Source organism: Euleptes europaea, chromosome 20 (assembly GCF_029931775.1).
Source record: "Euleptes europaea isolate rEulEur1 chromosome 20, rEulEur1.hap1, whole genome shotgun sequence".
NCBI lineage: Eukaryota > Metazoa > Chordata > Lepidosauria > Squamata > Sphaerodactylidae > Euleptes > Euleptes europaea.
In genome coordinates, this window is record NC_079331.1 from 847,257 (window position 1) to 862,111 (window position 14,855).

The 14,855-nt window shown below is 45.7% G+C and overlaps 1 protein-coding gene across 1 annotated transcript in view; it reads right to left on the minus strand.

Annotated features, from left to right (window-relative positions):
• MYO1E (myosin IE) overlaps window positions 1-14,855 on the minus strand; it is a 58,743-nt gene that overhangs the window by 27,261 nt on the left and 16,627 nt on the right. Inside the window, exons 2-6 of the mRNA XM_056865840.1 lie at window positions 9,179-9,322; window positions 6,894-6,983; window positions 6,187-6,281; window positions 2,073-2,160; window positions 1,388-1,477 (exon numbers count right to left, since the gene is read on the minus strand). Coding sequence (XP_056721818.1) covers window positions 1,388-1,477; window positions 2,073-2,160; window positions 6,187-6,281; window positions 6,894-6,983; window positions 9,179-9,322 — 507 coding nt within the window. The remainder of the gene's footprint in view (window positions 1-1,387; window positions 1,478-2,072; window positions 2,161-6,186; window positions 6,282-6,893; window positions 6,984-9,178; window positions 9,323-14,855) is intronic.

Consider the following 14,855-nt stretch of genomic DNA (forward strand, 5'->3'; position numbering starts at 1 on the left):
GGATTGTCAAAGAACAATGTATTCCACATTGGGCCATGTCTCTGGTCTAGGGCTAGAGATAAATCCCCCTTTTTGTTGGAGGTGGAAGGGCAGAGCTACTGCTGTCCATGCTGTGCCTACATTTCTTTTTACTCCTGTCCCAAATTTTGTGGTGTTTCAAAAAGTTGTAAAACCTCTTTGACCACAGATGATAATGGGGCAGAAGCAAAAAAAGGAATATCCAAACTAGAGATAACAACAGCACCATCACATCCTTGATTGGAACAGCTCCCTGTACGTGCACAAGGAGGAACTAGAAAAGAGCCTTAAGTGTAAGGATGTGTTGCTGGCGACAAAGATCAAGATGATTTATGCCAGACTACTCTTCATTACTATGTGTGGGTGTGAAAATTGATTCCTTTGAAATGTGGTGTTGGAGGATAGTTTTATGGATACTGTGGGCCGCCAAAAAGACAAATCAGTGGGTTCTGGATCAAATCAAGCCTGAACCCACCCTAGAAGTTAAAATGGCTAAACTGAGGCTATCGTATTTTTGGTCACATTATGAGAAGACAAGAGTCACTGGAAGAGACAATCATGCTAGGAAAAGTTGAAGACAGCAGGAAAAGAGGAAGACCCAACATGAGATGGGTCTCAATCAAAGAAGCCACAACCCTCAGTTTGCAGGACCTGAGCAGGGCTATTAATGATAGGACATTTTGGAGGACAGTGATTCATAGGGTCGCCATGAGTTGGAAGTGACTTGACGGCATTTAACACACCACAACAAAGGCTCAGTCACTTGGGTGTTCCTCGGTCTTTTGCTAGCATTCAGGAAGTTAGAACATAAGAACATAAGAAAAGCCCTGCTGGATCAGACCAAGGCCCATCAAGTCCAGCAGTCTGCTCACACAGTGGCCAACCAGGTGCCTCTAGGAAGCCTCCAAATAAGACGACTGCAGCAGCACCATCCTGCCTGTGTTCCACAGCACCCAAGATAATAGGCATGCTCCTCTGATCCTGGAGGGAATAGGTAGGCCTCATGACCAGTATTCTTTTTAACTAGTAGCCATTAATACCCCTTTCCTTCATTAACATGCCCACTCCCCTCTTAAAGCCTTTCTAGTTGGCAGCCATCACCACATTTTGGGGCAGGGAGTTCCACAATTTAACTATGTGTTAAATTCAGCACTGTCCCCACAATTATCCTCAACACACACACACTCGCACACAGAGGCCACGTGTCCCTCCTGTTCAGGCTTAATATGCTGCAGCGGCTATCCTATAGGTCAGGATTGCCAACAGTCCAATGGTGTTTGGATGTTTAGCCTTTTGCATAATGATGCTTATTACGTCCCTCCCCTAACATCTGAGATGGTGAGGCAAGTCACTGGAAAGAAGGACTTACAAATCGGCTGGAGTTGTTGTTCCGAACTGTCTTGGCATTTCCAAAGGCCTCCAAAAGGGGGTTAGACTGCAGAATGATGTCCTTGACATGCTGAAAACATTAACCAAAGATTAATTAAAGGATGCCTAGACTGCCTTATAACTTTGTCCTTGAGACAGAATTTTCCCAACATAACTGAAACTGTAGTTTCAATAAAGCCATTCCAGAAATGGGAAAAAAAAACACCACATTTCCGTTGGTTCGTTCCCCTTTTGGCTACTGATGCAGACACAGATGAGTAGACTGTTATCACCGTCTCCCACAGCACAGGAAGAAAGGATATAATTGACATGAGTTCTGTAAACCAAATAAATTACAGGGAGCAGCAGGGTAACTAAGGCAGCCGCCCGATAGAAAGAACTCCCAGTCTCGGCACATCCAAGATGATGAAGGTGATCGTCACCCCATTTGATGAACAAGGAAGTGATGATGTCCCAAATTATTAACTCGGGCCTCTTCCTTTTAATAGTCAACCCACTTCAGGCTTAGGTTATCCTCTGAACATTTGAACCAAGTGACACAGAAGGGAAAATCAGTTGGGAATAGCCAGTCGTACAAACAGCCAGAAATCTTGTGTGTGGTGCACAGGTGGCTGTTTTTGTCCCGATATTCTCCTCCCCGCCCCCACTTCCCATTCTCAGCTCACCTGCACTTTGGGGCCTCCTCCTGATATTTTCGAGATGTAGCTCATAATGTATTTGGCAGCCACCGTCTTCCCAGCCCCGCTTTCACCACTAGGAAATAAAAACACATCTTTGAAGATATTCCAAGGACCCAAAGCTGGTCCCACTGGTTCACACCACTGCACAGTTAAGTCTTTTTGTTCTTGAGCTCCAGAACGTGCCTCCCTTGAGAAGGGTCTCCCTCCCTATTGAGTCACAATAGCCAGGTTTGCTGCTATGGAATACCAGGGGAGACCCTCCATTCACAAGGTTTTGTAAAAGATTAGTATCACAGGAGTAATTTCTCCCTTTACTATTTCTGGAGAACTCAGGCTTCCACATCAAGCCAATTCAAGTTTTTATGAGGCAGCTCTCACAAAGCAGCCCTGCATTCTCCTGGAATTACAATTGCTCTCCAGACGACAGATATCAGTTTTCCTGGAGAAAATGGCTGCTTTGGAGGGTGGACTCTATGGTATTGTACCCTGCTGAAGTCTTCCCCTCCCCAAACCCCACCTTCCTCAAGGCTCAACTCCCAAATCTCTAGCAATTTCCCAATCCAGAGCTGGCAACCCTTCTATCTTGGTTTCTCTTGGGGAACTCCTTGAAGAGAACTGCTCTCCGCTCTGGGGAACGGAGGCCATACCAGCAAAAGCCTTCTCGTAAGTCTGCCACCGGTTCCTCTATTGTCTATTGCTTTTCCTATAAGCAAGAAGCAAATTGCACTATCTCTCCTAATATTGTCCCTCCTTAGGGAGGGATCTCCCATAAGAAGCAATCTACAAAAATGTATGCATCATAAATTTAGAAGAAGCATAATGACTTAATGCCACTAAAAAAAAAATGCTACATATTCCCTCTCCATTTTGGCAAGTTCTATTTTTAAACATAATAAAATGTTCCCATACACAGATATAAATACCAGCATTGTGCTTTGCACATTTTAGACAACAAAAAAGGAGCAGGTGGAGATCACCAGCGGTGAGGGAGGGAAGAGGTGTTTATAGTACTCAACGGCCACCAAGTTTCAAAAAGAATGCTTGTTTTCTCAAGCCAAAAGTGTGTGGTGTAGTGGTCAGAGTGTTGGGCTAGACTCTGGGAGACCCAGGTTCAAATCCCTGCCATGGAAGCTCAATGGATGACATTAGGCCAGGTTCAATCCCCGGCATCTCCATTTAAAGGGACTAGGCAAGTAGGTGATGTAAAAGACCCCTGCCTGAGACCCTGGAGAGCCGCTGCTGGTCTGAGTAGACAATACTGACTTTGATGGCCAAGGGTCTGATTCAATAGAAGGCAGCTTCATGTGTTCATACACTCTCAGCCTAACCTACCTCACAGGGTTGTTGGGATGATAAAGTGGAGGAGAGGAGGAGGATGTAAGCCACTTTGGGTCCCCACTGGGGAAAAAGGCAGGGTATAAATAAATAAAACAAAAAAATAATCTATAGGATAACAACTCCAGAAGGATAGCAGTTGTTAGTTGGCTATAGCAAGGACAGAGCTTGTGACTCTATAGATTAATTACATTTTATTCAAGCCAATACTTCCAGGGATGAGGATCCACTTGCATCCGAAGAAGCGTGCTCTAGTCCGCAAAAGGATATGCTAGAAGAAAACTAATATATAGGATGTAAATACTGCTACCCACACAGGAAGTGGCTAACTAGTCAGAAGGCTAACAGTTCCATAGACCCTTTCCAATAAGAACGCCCACTCCAGTCACAACCAAACAGATTCTGATTATCCCAACAGATTCCTAACATTGCTTTTCTCTACCTTTACCAAATCCTGCCCCCAGTGTAAGGCTGAACCAAACAAAAAGTGTTTTAAGACCCCGACATGGCACCAATACCGCCACAGAGCAACCAACCCAAAAGATATTGCAGCGTGGAGGAAACAAGATGACCACCCAGGACAGAACCATCCAGCCCTCAAACAGTTAAGACGGAGCAACTGAGTCAGCGTTTGGCAAATCCCATCAGCTCAGCAGCCCAATGGTGGCAGAAACAAAAGCCAGCAAGGATATGTTTAAATAAATCACAAAACACATGCATTAGGATGATTAAAATTAAATGAAAAGTCAAGGGCGCATTTGATGCCCGCACAAGTAGCCTTTTGGCAGCAGCAGAGGCTCAGTCCGTCAAGCACCGTTGCCACACAACCAAACACTGGTATGAAGTGACTGCAGAATTCCCCGTGCCAGTCTCGTTGGAGTAAATAGCCGTGTGTGTGGATTTTTATCTCAAAACGGGTGAATGGGTGAAGGAGCCAAGTTCTCTATGCACCCTCTACCTACCTCCCTATAACCTCTCCCGCCAAGTGAATTGCTCCCAGCCAAACTAGCATTGAAGCTAGGCCAATGAGACTGGGGGAGAAGGTCAGCACACAGGTATTGCTGTACTTGGTAATAAACACATGAGGTATCAGAATTTATTTTAAATGAATTTACAGTTTTTCATACTTTCTTTCCTTGAACGCTTGTTTGCCTTAAACCAAGGTGATTACAGGTCAGCTAGATATTGCTCACAGAGAAAGGCTTACATGGGCACTGTGACTTTGGATTATTTTGAAAGGATTTATTCACTGTGGCTTTGATCATCTGGTAACTTAGACCAGCTATCCACCAAAGGGGGGAAGGTATAGCCAATCTGAGCAGATGCTGATATAGAAAAATACAGAGAGTCGGGGGAAAACAAAGTTTAATTAAGGCTAGTGAGAGAAGGCACAGGGGGACCCATGATGTAGCTCTTTAGGAAGCAGGATTGGTGAGAACGCTTCCTGCTCCAGGAGTCCATTTGCTTCCACTCTGCTGCGCTTGTATATTTGCAAATGGCACACTTGTGACAATGACGCTATCAGGCTATGGCGCTTTCTCATCACAAAGAAGGAGACCATAAGCGACCAGCTCTTAAACTTCTTTCCACTCAGGGAAGTGGGCTGAGCCCATTGGTAACCCTATACTCTCAAAGGAACATCCTCTGCAGCAGTATCCATTTTCACACCATCAATCCAGTGGGACTTTTTAACTTCCAACAAAAGTTATTCTGAAGTTGTGAATGCAATGAAGCTCCTCCCGAGAATGTGTTCACCACAGTGTTACAGTAAAGAGGCCTTTTCTCTTTACTGCACACACAGTAAAGTGACACACAGGCATGTGCACACAACACACACACACAAAGAGCTGAATTTCTAACTACGTCACTATTTCTCCACTTGGTCCCTGGCCGCATGCAGGCAGAATTCCTGTAAACCCTGCAGCCTACGTTTATTTTTAAGTTTCAGAAACCAGAAATAGAATTCAAAAAGCCACAATGATGATACGCTGAGAAGAAAACAAGGCCGGCTGCTGACACACGGAAAACATGGAGCAAGGAAGAGATGCACAACAAGGGAAAAGCCCTAGACCCTGTCTTTTACCACCGGGCAAGGATTTACCCCAAACAGAGATCAGGAGAAGAGATCTGGGGAAGGTCAGAGAAGTGGCCGCCAGTGACTCAAGAGAGAAGGGCAGCAGGCCCTAGCCAGCCAGTATTAAAAATCCAGATGTTTTCTGGCAAAGAAGCTCATGTCATTTGCTTACAAGCTATTGCTTGAAAAATACATGCACGCACCTCTGACTCTGTTGGCCGGGACTGCAAATTCTTTGTATGGAAGAGCATTCCACCTATGAGCCTGCACAGGGGAGGGTCTGTGATTCAGTGGTAGATTATCTGCTTTGCATGCAGGAGTTCCCAGGTTCAAAACCCAACAACTCCAGTTAAAACGACCAGGCCGTAAGTGATGTGAAAAACCTCTGCCTAAGACCCTGGAGAGCTGCTACCAGTTTGAGCAGACGATACTGATCTTGATGGACCAATGCTCTGGTTCAGTATAAGGCAGCCTCAGGTGTATTCATGTGTTTACCTGCCAGCTGAAGTGATACAACAGGTGGACTACTACAGTGAGAACCAGGCCTTTCTCCCAGGCTTGTGCTTTAAGTTCAGCACTCAAGAAACATTAATGCCAGCAAGGCAGAACGCAGCGTAACTTCCTCCAGGCAGGCTGCTAGCCGAACCCACACAATAAAGGCACTACAGAGGGAGAAAGAGTGAACCTGACCTGATTATCACGCACTGGTTCTCCCGATCAATAATCATGTTTCGGTACATGTTGTCCGCTAGAGCGTAGATATGTGGTGGATTTTCATATTGAGCCTACAAGAAGGGAAATACATGAGACATTAACCACTACACCAGTACAATAGTTATTCAAAGGTTGTGTGAACAAGAAATACACAATCCAGACACCTTCTTAATCTCCTCTCCTTTAAACAAGTCAAAAATCAGCCTCCTTCCCAAAAGGCTGGAAAAAACAGACAATTTAAGGCCAGATTTATTTTTAAGGACTTGCAAGCCTAAACTCTGGTTCCAGGTAAACTGGATATTTCTCAGGTGGGGGATAATCTATAAAATACTGTCTGGATGCATCATGTCTGCATACTCTCCTTCAACATCCCCCCCTCCTGCCGAAATGAATAGGAGATCTCCTATTAACTTCAGGGAATCTTGTGTACAACAGTCTGTCCGGTGGTTAGGATCTCTCATCTTTTCTTGTGCCCAAAGATGTGCACGGATAGGAACTGAACCGTAGCTTACCCCTACCAATGAATGTTGGTTCTGCTCATAGAAAACACCAAGTAAACTCTTTATGTGCGATGGCTACAGTATTGTAACCTGTCTTAAACTTGCATAGACAAATGGGACATCAACGGACAAAGCTGAAACTAAATACGTAAAAGACACAGCAAAGAGAAAATTTCTGCGTACAGCTCCTTGGTACATTTCAACTTCTTTCTCTCCAAAGTACGGCATCTGTTTGAAAGGGTTCACAGAGATCAGCACGGATCCGATGTAGGTCTGTGTTCAAAACCGTCAAGGTCTATAACACTAGGCTGCTGTAATGCCCCTCTCCTTCCCCTCTGATTGTAAACAAAGTGGAAAAATATTTATAACCTCTTTTTCCGAGAGCTGTTCAAAGCAGCCTACATTCAAAGGTACAAAATACAAAGGTACCAAATTCCATTATCAAAGGAATTAAGCCAGGGGTGGGGAACGTCAGGCCTGGAGGCCATTTAAGGCCCACGAAATCATTTGGCCTGGCCCTTCGTAGGTCCTGGCAGATCTCTAGCTCAGAAGGATCTAAGACTGGTGATCCGCCCTCTCCCACGGACAGGAATAGCCTCTATTCAAGGCGGATTGTGAGTTTGTTTTGCCGAGAATAGGAACCTTTTCCCCCCTTGCAGAAGAGTCCTTACCTATGGAGCTGCTATGACCGCCCAAGAAACTGTGTTAACCCTTTCCCACCCAGGCCATGGAGAAACGTATTCCCTCTGTACTACAAGAGGGCTGGGTGCAGAAGTGGTGACAATGGAGGGGTTAAAGGGGGCAGGGTCAGAATGCTCAGGGGGGGGGAGTTCAACAGCAGCAGCGTTGCGTTTTGAGAAGGGATAACCTTCCCCTTGTTGACTGAAGCATCCCTAAATACCAGCTGACTTTGTAAAAGACTCCACCCATCATTCTGAGAGAGATTTACAAGCGGCAATCAGGAGAATTTTATGTTATAGGCAGCGCTGGGCTGTAAACACATTTCAACATGCAAGGTCACAGAACAGAATCAGGCCACTCTGTATTTGGCTTCCTGGTGCTGTGTGAACGACACCAACATCTACTGCTTCACTATTCACCACATACACAATTAGTACTCAGTGTTGTACACAAAAGCCCATTGTTTGGGGATCATAACGGCAAAATGATGTCATGCTAGTTAAAGTTGTTTTTAAAAGGGCAGGCTAGCGTAACTTCCATATTGTGCAAATCACTGTTTCTAGATTAGAACTGTGGGTGTGTGTGGCACCGCCCGAGGCATCCCGATGGTAAATCAAGATTGCGTGAGAGTAAGACCACGGAAGCAACTGCTCGATAAACAGTGTTTGCGTTTTATGGAATGATTAGATAACCTTTGCCCTTAAGGACCACATTGTTAATGTTTCCCTGTCAATGGGAGAAGGGGCAGCTGAATCAGTCCCTAGCCAAAGCCCAGGGATCTGCAAACGGAGAGCTCTGTTACGTTGCTACTGGCTATGAAGGGTCTTGGTTTTTGCTGCTGTTGTTGGCTTTTTTATTTTTCATAATACATAAGAATGCAGAATAAGTAATGTTACATCCATAAAATAAGAACTTACAATCTAAACCTCGTTTATTGGCAGTCCTAATTGGAGTTTTTAAATTGGTGACTTTTTATGGGGTTTCATAATTGTTTTATTTTGAGGCTGCTGTTGTTGTTATTTTGATTTAATGTTTTATTTATATTGTAAGCCACCTTGAGTTTCACAAGGCAGAAAGCTGGCGAATAAATGTTTTAAATAAACAAGATTAAATGTTTCTTTTTAAACAGATTCTTTTTGACTAATTTTTGTTCCAAAATATTATGAAAATAGACCAAGTTTTACAAACTTATTTTGTGCATGTCTGTCTTTCCAAAAACTTCCTATCCACAGATATTTTCCCCATTAGCATCATATACCATACTTTCTTTAGTCATTTCTCAATTTCTGGTGCTTTTTCCCAATCTCTATGCCATGGCTGTGGTAAATAAATTTCCCATTAAATATCTTGGCTTTTGAGGGCCTTCAGGGAATTTCTGGGAGATAACTGAGACGAGCTTTGGAGAAAGGGCCAACACAACTATAAAAGCCCCATAACAGGGTTGGAAGATGATTTCTCCAGTGCAAACTAGATGCCCAAGCAGTCTCAGTTAAGAGGCGGGAAGGCCCAGATTGCTACCAGAACTCAGGACGACCTCAACAGAGAGACAGGTTCCATGTGCCGCTCGAGACATAATCCTCTCAACCTTCTTGGTTGATCAAGCTTGGTCTGCCCGTGTCAGGTTCAACTGCTACTGGATCTGACCTGGCAGGACATGGAAACAGCAGGGCCAGAGGCAAGCAGCATGGTCACCGCCAGGACAGAAGTCAAGTCCAGCACTAAGATATTCACCCTGGGGATTCCCAAGTTTCAACGGCCCCAACAAAACACACATCCAGAAAGGATACAAATATGTAGTCATCCATGTATCGCTTCTTGAGGTTTTCCACAATGGAATCTTCTGAGATCTTGGAAAGTAGCACCATATCATCCACACCACTGTGCTTGACATTGTGGCTCTGCCAGTGGTACCGATAATGCCCCTTGCTCCCCTGCAGAAAGAAATAATGGGGGCAAAAAGAATTCAAAACATCAGATGGGCCACCACTGGACGACAGCAAGGACACACTGAGAGCAGCATTCTGTTCTAATGTAGGCCAGCTGGACGCATCTCAGAAAACAAGCAAAGGGGAGGGGGTGTGGCTCAGTGGCAGAGCATCTGCTTGGCATGCAGAAGGTCCCAGGTTCAATCCCCGGCGTCTCCAATTAAAGGGACTAGGCAAGTAGGTGATGTGAAAGACCTCTGCCTGAGACCCTGGAGAGCAGCTGCCAGTCTGAGTAGACGATACTGACTTTGATGGACCAAGGGTCTGATTCAGTAGAAGGCAGCTTCATGTGTTCATGTGTGTTCAAAGGTTTAAAAGGCATTGTTCTTTTGCTCCCCAACAGTTTTCCCCACATAAAAACACAACCCGGACACTTGAACCAAAACCAAAAGGCAAAGCAAATGCTCTGGACAGCTGCAGCAAAAAGGAGAAGTTATCCAACAAACCACAAACAGTGGTGCAAACCCACATTCTACACACGTCCAAGCCACAACAGTTGAACAGAAGCCATATTGTGTGAAGTGACCATCAGATACACAGCGGCTTCCATAACATCCCATCTCACAAACATATATACTCCACGGAGCCCTGTTCACACATGGGCAGAGCAGAGGGTGAACAGCATTTTTTAAAAGCATAGACTACCCTTCAGCCACAATGGGGTATTCAAGGCAACTTTCAGTATGTTATAATTACATACACACGTTGATGTGCTTCTACAAGCAAGAAGCGGCAGTTTGCTTTTTTCAGGAAGCACAAAAGTACAGTCGGTTGTGAAAACAGACGCACAATTTTCGGGCCTTTTGATCCCAAGGAAAAGAGAAAAAGAATAGGCCTCGGCACAAACACCGTCAGGATAAGGAAGAGATTCTTTGAATTCCTTCTCAGCATACAAGCAATTACCCAGAGTCACCAGAGATTAATTCTCATTAAACATTACCAAGAGACAGAAATAAAAAATTACAGTAACCAAAAGGATGTGTCCGGGACACCAGCGAGCCTGGGAAACATCCTCACATGGCCGAGACTAAACAAGGAAATAAAATGAAACAGGAAGAGCTCACAGCGGTGTGCCCCTAAGAAATGCCATATCCTTTGTGGAAGGCCCAGAAATAGATCAAGCAAGCATGTTGGGGCAATAACAGCACTCTCCTGTGGACTTTACCCTTGGTGGTACTTTGCATAAATTGCAGTCTGGATTCCACAATCCACGCTGCCACAAGAGAGTGCCCTGGGCTATGTTTGTGCGCTTCCCTGAGGCCTTTGTTTCTTTAAAGTTTAGCATTCTCTCCCCCCCCCCCCCACATGCTATGTTTCAAGACCAGGAGAATGTAATTACTGTGGCTCTGAGACATGAATAGTTCAGCCAGGTCCCTGATTCACAGGAAGCCATCTGAGACCTGCAAATATTATTTTAATCAGAGGGTAAAGCAGGTCAGATCATATGTCCGTGAAACAACCAAACAAAGCCTGACTCTTAACAGCAGATGTCTTGATTCTCCACCTCTTGTGCACAACCACGGTTCCACACGCCACTCCAAGCCCTGGTTCCAGAGAACATATACAGGCCTCTGGCCTCTCTTTCTTCAGAGTTTAGGCAGGTGGCAGCACATGGACATCCACCAACATTTTAGTATTAACAGGTGTGGTACCAACAGAGGTGATAGTTGGATGTCAGATTTACAGCATCCTGTTGATGGAGTTCGGCTTTTACCCAGGTCTCAAAGTGGGCTATCTGCGAGTTGCCCCGTAAGGATATAATAGGTGGTTGAGCTGACGCTCCTCTGGGAATAAGCCCGCAGAGCTAAAACAAAGTATTTTGTTCATCTAGGGCACATCTGACTGTCCACACAGTGGTGTCCTCTCACATTACAAAAAGGAACCCATCCTGTTCCGATGGCCATTGTTTCTTTTCTTCCTCAGCTAAGACAGTGCAACGGGAAGTCAGACCCTGCGGAGGCAAACTTCAGGGGCTTTTCAAGTGAGGAAAATAAATATTGTGTCTAAACACAAGTTTGGAACAAAAAAGAAAATGATCCGAAGATAACCGAGCCTGTCCTCTCTGAAGCCGTGGAAGACTCCTCCCTGCCACCTGAAGCTATATTTGGATCTCAGTGTATGGCAATACTGAAGCTGTCAAGCACTCCTGTGGATCATCTGAACTGGGGGTCCCTCAGGGGTATTCCAGTTACGGCTGAAGCCTCCTCCAAAGACCAAGTTTCAGGTGGTCAGGCAAAGGGAACTGAGCCTGGCACAACCTGCTCCGGCCAAGGAGATAGCCAAGAGGCAGGCCAAGAACACGACCAGATGTTTCCAGGCACCCCAACAAAACCCTGCAGGTCCGTTCACAAACCAAAGTCCCTCAACAGTGACTGGGGAGTATGAACGTGTGGAAACTTGTTCTCTAGGCTGGTTACATCCCTGGCTAGCTCACAGCCATTTCTGGGGCTGAGGGGAGCAACACCTGAGTTCCCGGAAAAGCCCACCTGACTGGACAAAGCCAATTCCTCAGGAGGTTTCATGTTCCAAAGAATTCCCCAAAGAGGCCAAAGTAAGCACCAATACCCATTAAATTGCATCCGCTGCAAAAACAACCAGCGATTGAGATCACTCTTACAAGAGCTACTCACATTTTTTATTGTGAAAAAATGTTAATTTTTAGCAGGAAGCTTTCCCCAAATATTTTGTCTGTATCTTTTACTAAGAGCAACCATTTCCCATAAAACTCTTTGGTGACAAATGTGGAGGCAAGATTACCCCACTCTCAGGCAATCCTATTGAAAGATTCTTATGGTCCAATCCTGCACGTGTCTATTGGACAACAGGATCCTAACCCACACACAGTTCTCCAGTGCAGAAATGAGGGTACATAAGCCACATCCACTCTTGGAAAGGAGATGACGCGGGGAGGGGTGGGTCTCGTCCAAAGGCCAGTGGAGGTTATGGCCGGAGGACAGCAAATGAGAAGTGGGCAGAGGTCTGTAGCCTCCATTCTCAAGCCCAAAAGCCATCCATCTTGATGACGGATGCAATGCTACTAGCCTACCTTAATGGGCTGTTTTGTAAGGATTCACCATTTCACTTACACAAAGTGCTATATAAATGCTAAGTGTTGCTAGAAATTCTGTTTGCTATGCAAATAGAACGTGGAAGCAGATGCTCTCAGGAAGCAGGGCTTTGCGCTGCGGTTTGAGCTTTCCCACCCTGGTCTGGAATGGCAGCGCATAATCAGCCATGTCTGTTTTCAACCAAGTTTCTTTTCTCATCAGATTTCTGTGTCATACTGGAACGGGACAAAAACCAGCACCAGTTAGCATCCTGCAAGTCCAAGAAGAGGTGCTGTCAGACACCAGCTAGGGTAAGTGTTGGCCTCTGGGCAGAAGAGGGGCAGAAGATTCTGTCTCTCCTCAAGCTGGACTTTCCAGTCACACTAGTTCCGTGGGTGGAAATTTTGGACTCCTTCTACTGCGTCATGCCTGGATTTTTCCTCTCTGCATTTAACTGTCTCTTTCTAAATAGCTTTTACAATCTGGGAGGAGAGCGGGCAGACAAACCTACAACACAAGTTGCAGGTACAAGCAGGAGAATGGAAGGGATGGGCAGGTTCGAAACAGGGGTGGGAGGAGAACAACCACCAGGAAATCCTCCTGGGAAAGACCCACGGACACAAACAGGAACTGCGCCACAACCACAGCATCCCCATTACGATTCCAGTAAGAATCCTCCCAGCGATCCTACCAGGTGGTCCATGGTCCATATTTGTCCCAAACCAGCCATGGTACAATGGTTAGACACTAACAATGGTTAGACTGGTGAGACTAGAGTTCAAATCCCTACAATGAGGGAACCTTGGGGCAGTCACCTGCACTTTCATACGCACTGAATAACATACTTTCTACCCACTTTCAATGCACTTTGCAAACGGATTTTCAGTGTGTAACAGCAAAATCCATTTGTAAACAATCGCTAAAGTGCACTGAAAGTGGATTAAAAGGGCATCATTCAGCATGTGGGAAAGCACCAACATCTCTCTCAGCCTAACCAACCTCACAGGGTTGTTGGGAGGATAAAACAAGGAATGGAGGGAGCCCTGGCCTAGAAGTTCCCAGGTTCAATCCCCAGACTCTCCTGTCAAAGGATACTCCCAGGTAGTAGTGTTGGATGGCTGCTGCCAGGCTGAAGAGACAACCCTGAGCTAGACAAACCAAGAGTGTGACCCAGCATCAGGCAGCTCCACATGAATCTCTCTCTCTTTCTCTCTCTTGTATCCTTTCTGCATAGACTGTTGCACGGACATCCTGTGCGTCTCACTCTCTTGCTCCAGCTGTGCTGCGACGAGGTGTCTGGCCCTAGCCAGAAGATCTTTCTGCCAGATGTGCCACTCCTGGCTCTTCAAAAGGAGTGTTTGCATCACAGCTGTCAGGAAACACTGGGTATCACAACAACATGTGTGCATCCATTTCCTTAAGGTGGACTGGTGAGGTCCCTGGCAGAGATTCAGCCAGCGCATTACGTAATCCATATCACACAGAGACGGAAGAGAACAGAAAAAGGCCTGCAGAATGTGAATAAATACCTTTAAGTGCAAGACAAATTGATTTTAAAAAACAGGGACAGACCTGTTTTTATTCTTTATGCTCAAGAATTATGGCACAATTCCAAAGCCAGGAGCCGTTCGTTTCATCTTCAAATGTGTCACCCTTATTTGATGGAATAATAGTACTCAAATAGTACTCCAGCTATACCATTACAAGAGTTTAAAAGGCTAAATATTAACAGCACGAAGGAGCTTCACAAGGGTCCCTGCTGGTCTCCCACATCTGAGAATCTCTCTACGATATGAGGTCACTCTGGCCTCTAGCTTTAAACTCTAAGAGAAGCCGCAGAAGCCCCTTGGCCGCAACAGAGGCTGATCCTGGGACCGCCGGCATGCAAAACATTAAGTTCTATCACAAAGCTGTGGGCCCTCTTAGAAGGCAGGGACCCTCGGAATCAGCTCAGTCCCTCCCCTGGGAATGCCGTGCCTTTCTGGACCGCATAACCTCCAAGAATCTGCTGAGCCATATTTTCAATCTGCACCCACAAATCTTAACTAGATTTCAACTAATTCAAAATTGAATCTGCATTGCACGAAGAGAGGAAGGGTCCAATAACTGGCAATGGGGGGAAAGGCCAGCCCTTGGAAGCACCTTGGCTACTGCATTCTGAACCAGCTGAAGCTTCCAAACAGTCTCCAAAGGCAGCCCCACACGAAATGTATTACAGTAGTCCATCCTGGATGTTACTAAGGCATGTGTGACTGCAGCCCTTTTCCAGTAAAGGCTGCAGCTGGAGAACTACTCTAAGTTGCGAAAATGCCCTCTGGCCCCCTCCATCACCTGACTACCCAGGGCCAAGTAGGTGCCCAGGAGCATGCCCAAATGGTAAGCTTACCCCTTCAGGGGGACTGCAACCCTGTCCAGCGTAAGTTGAACACCTA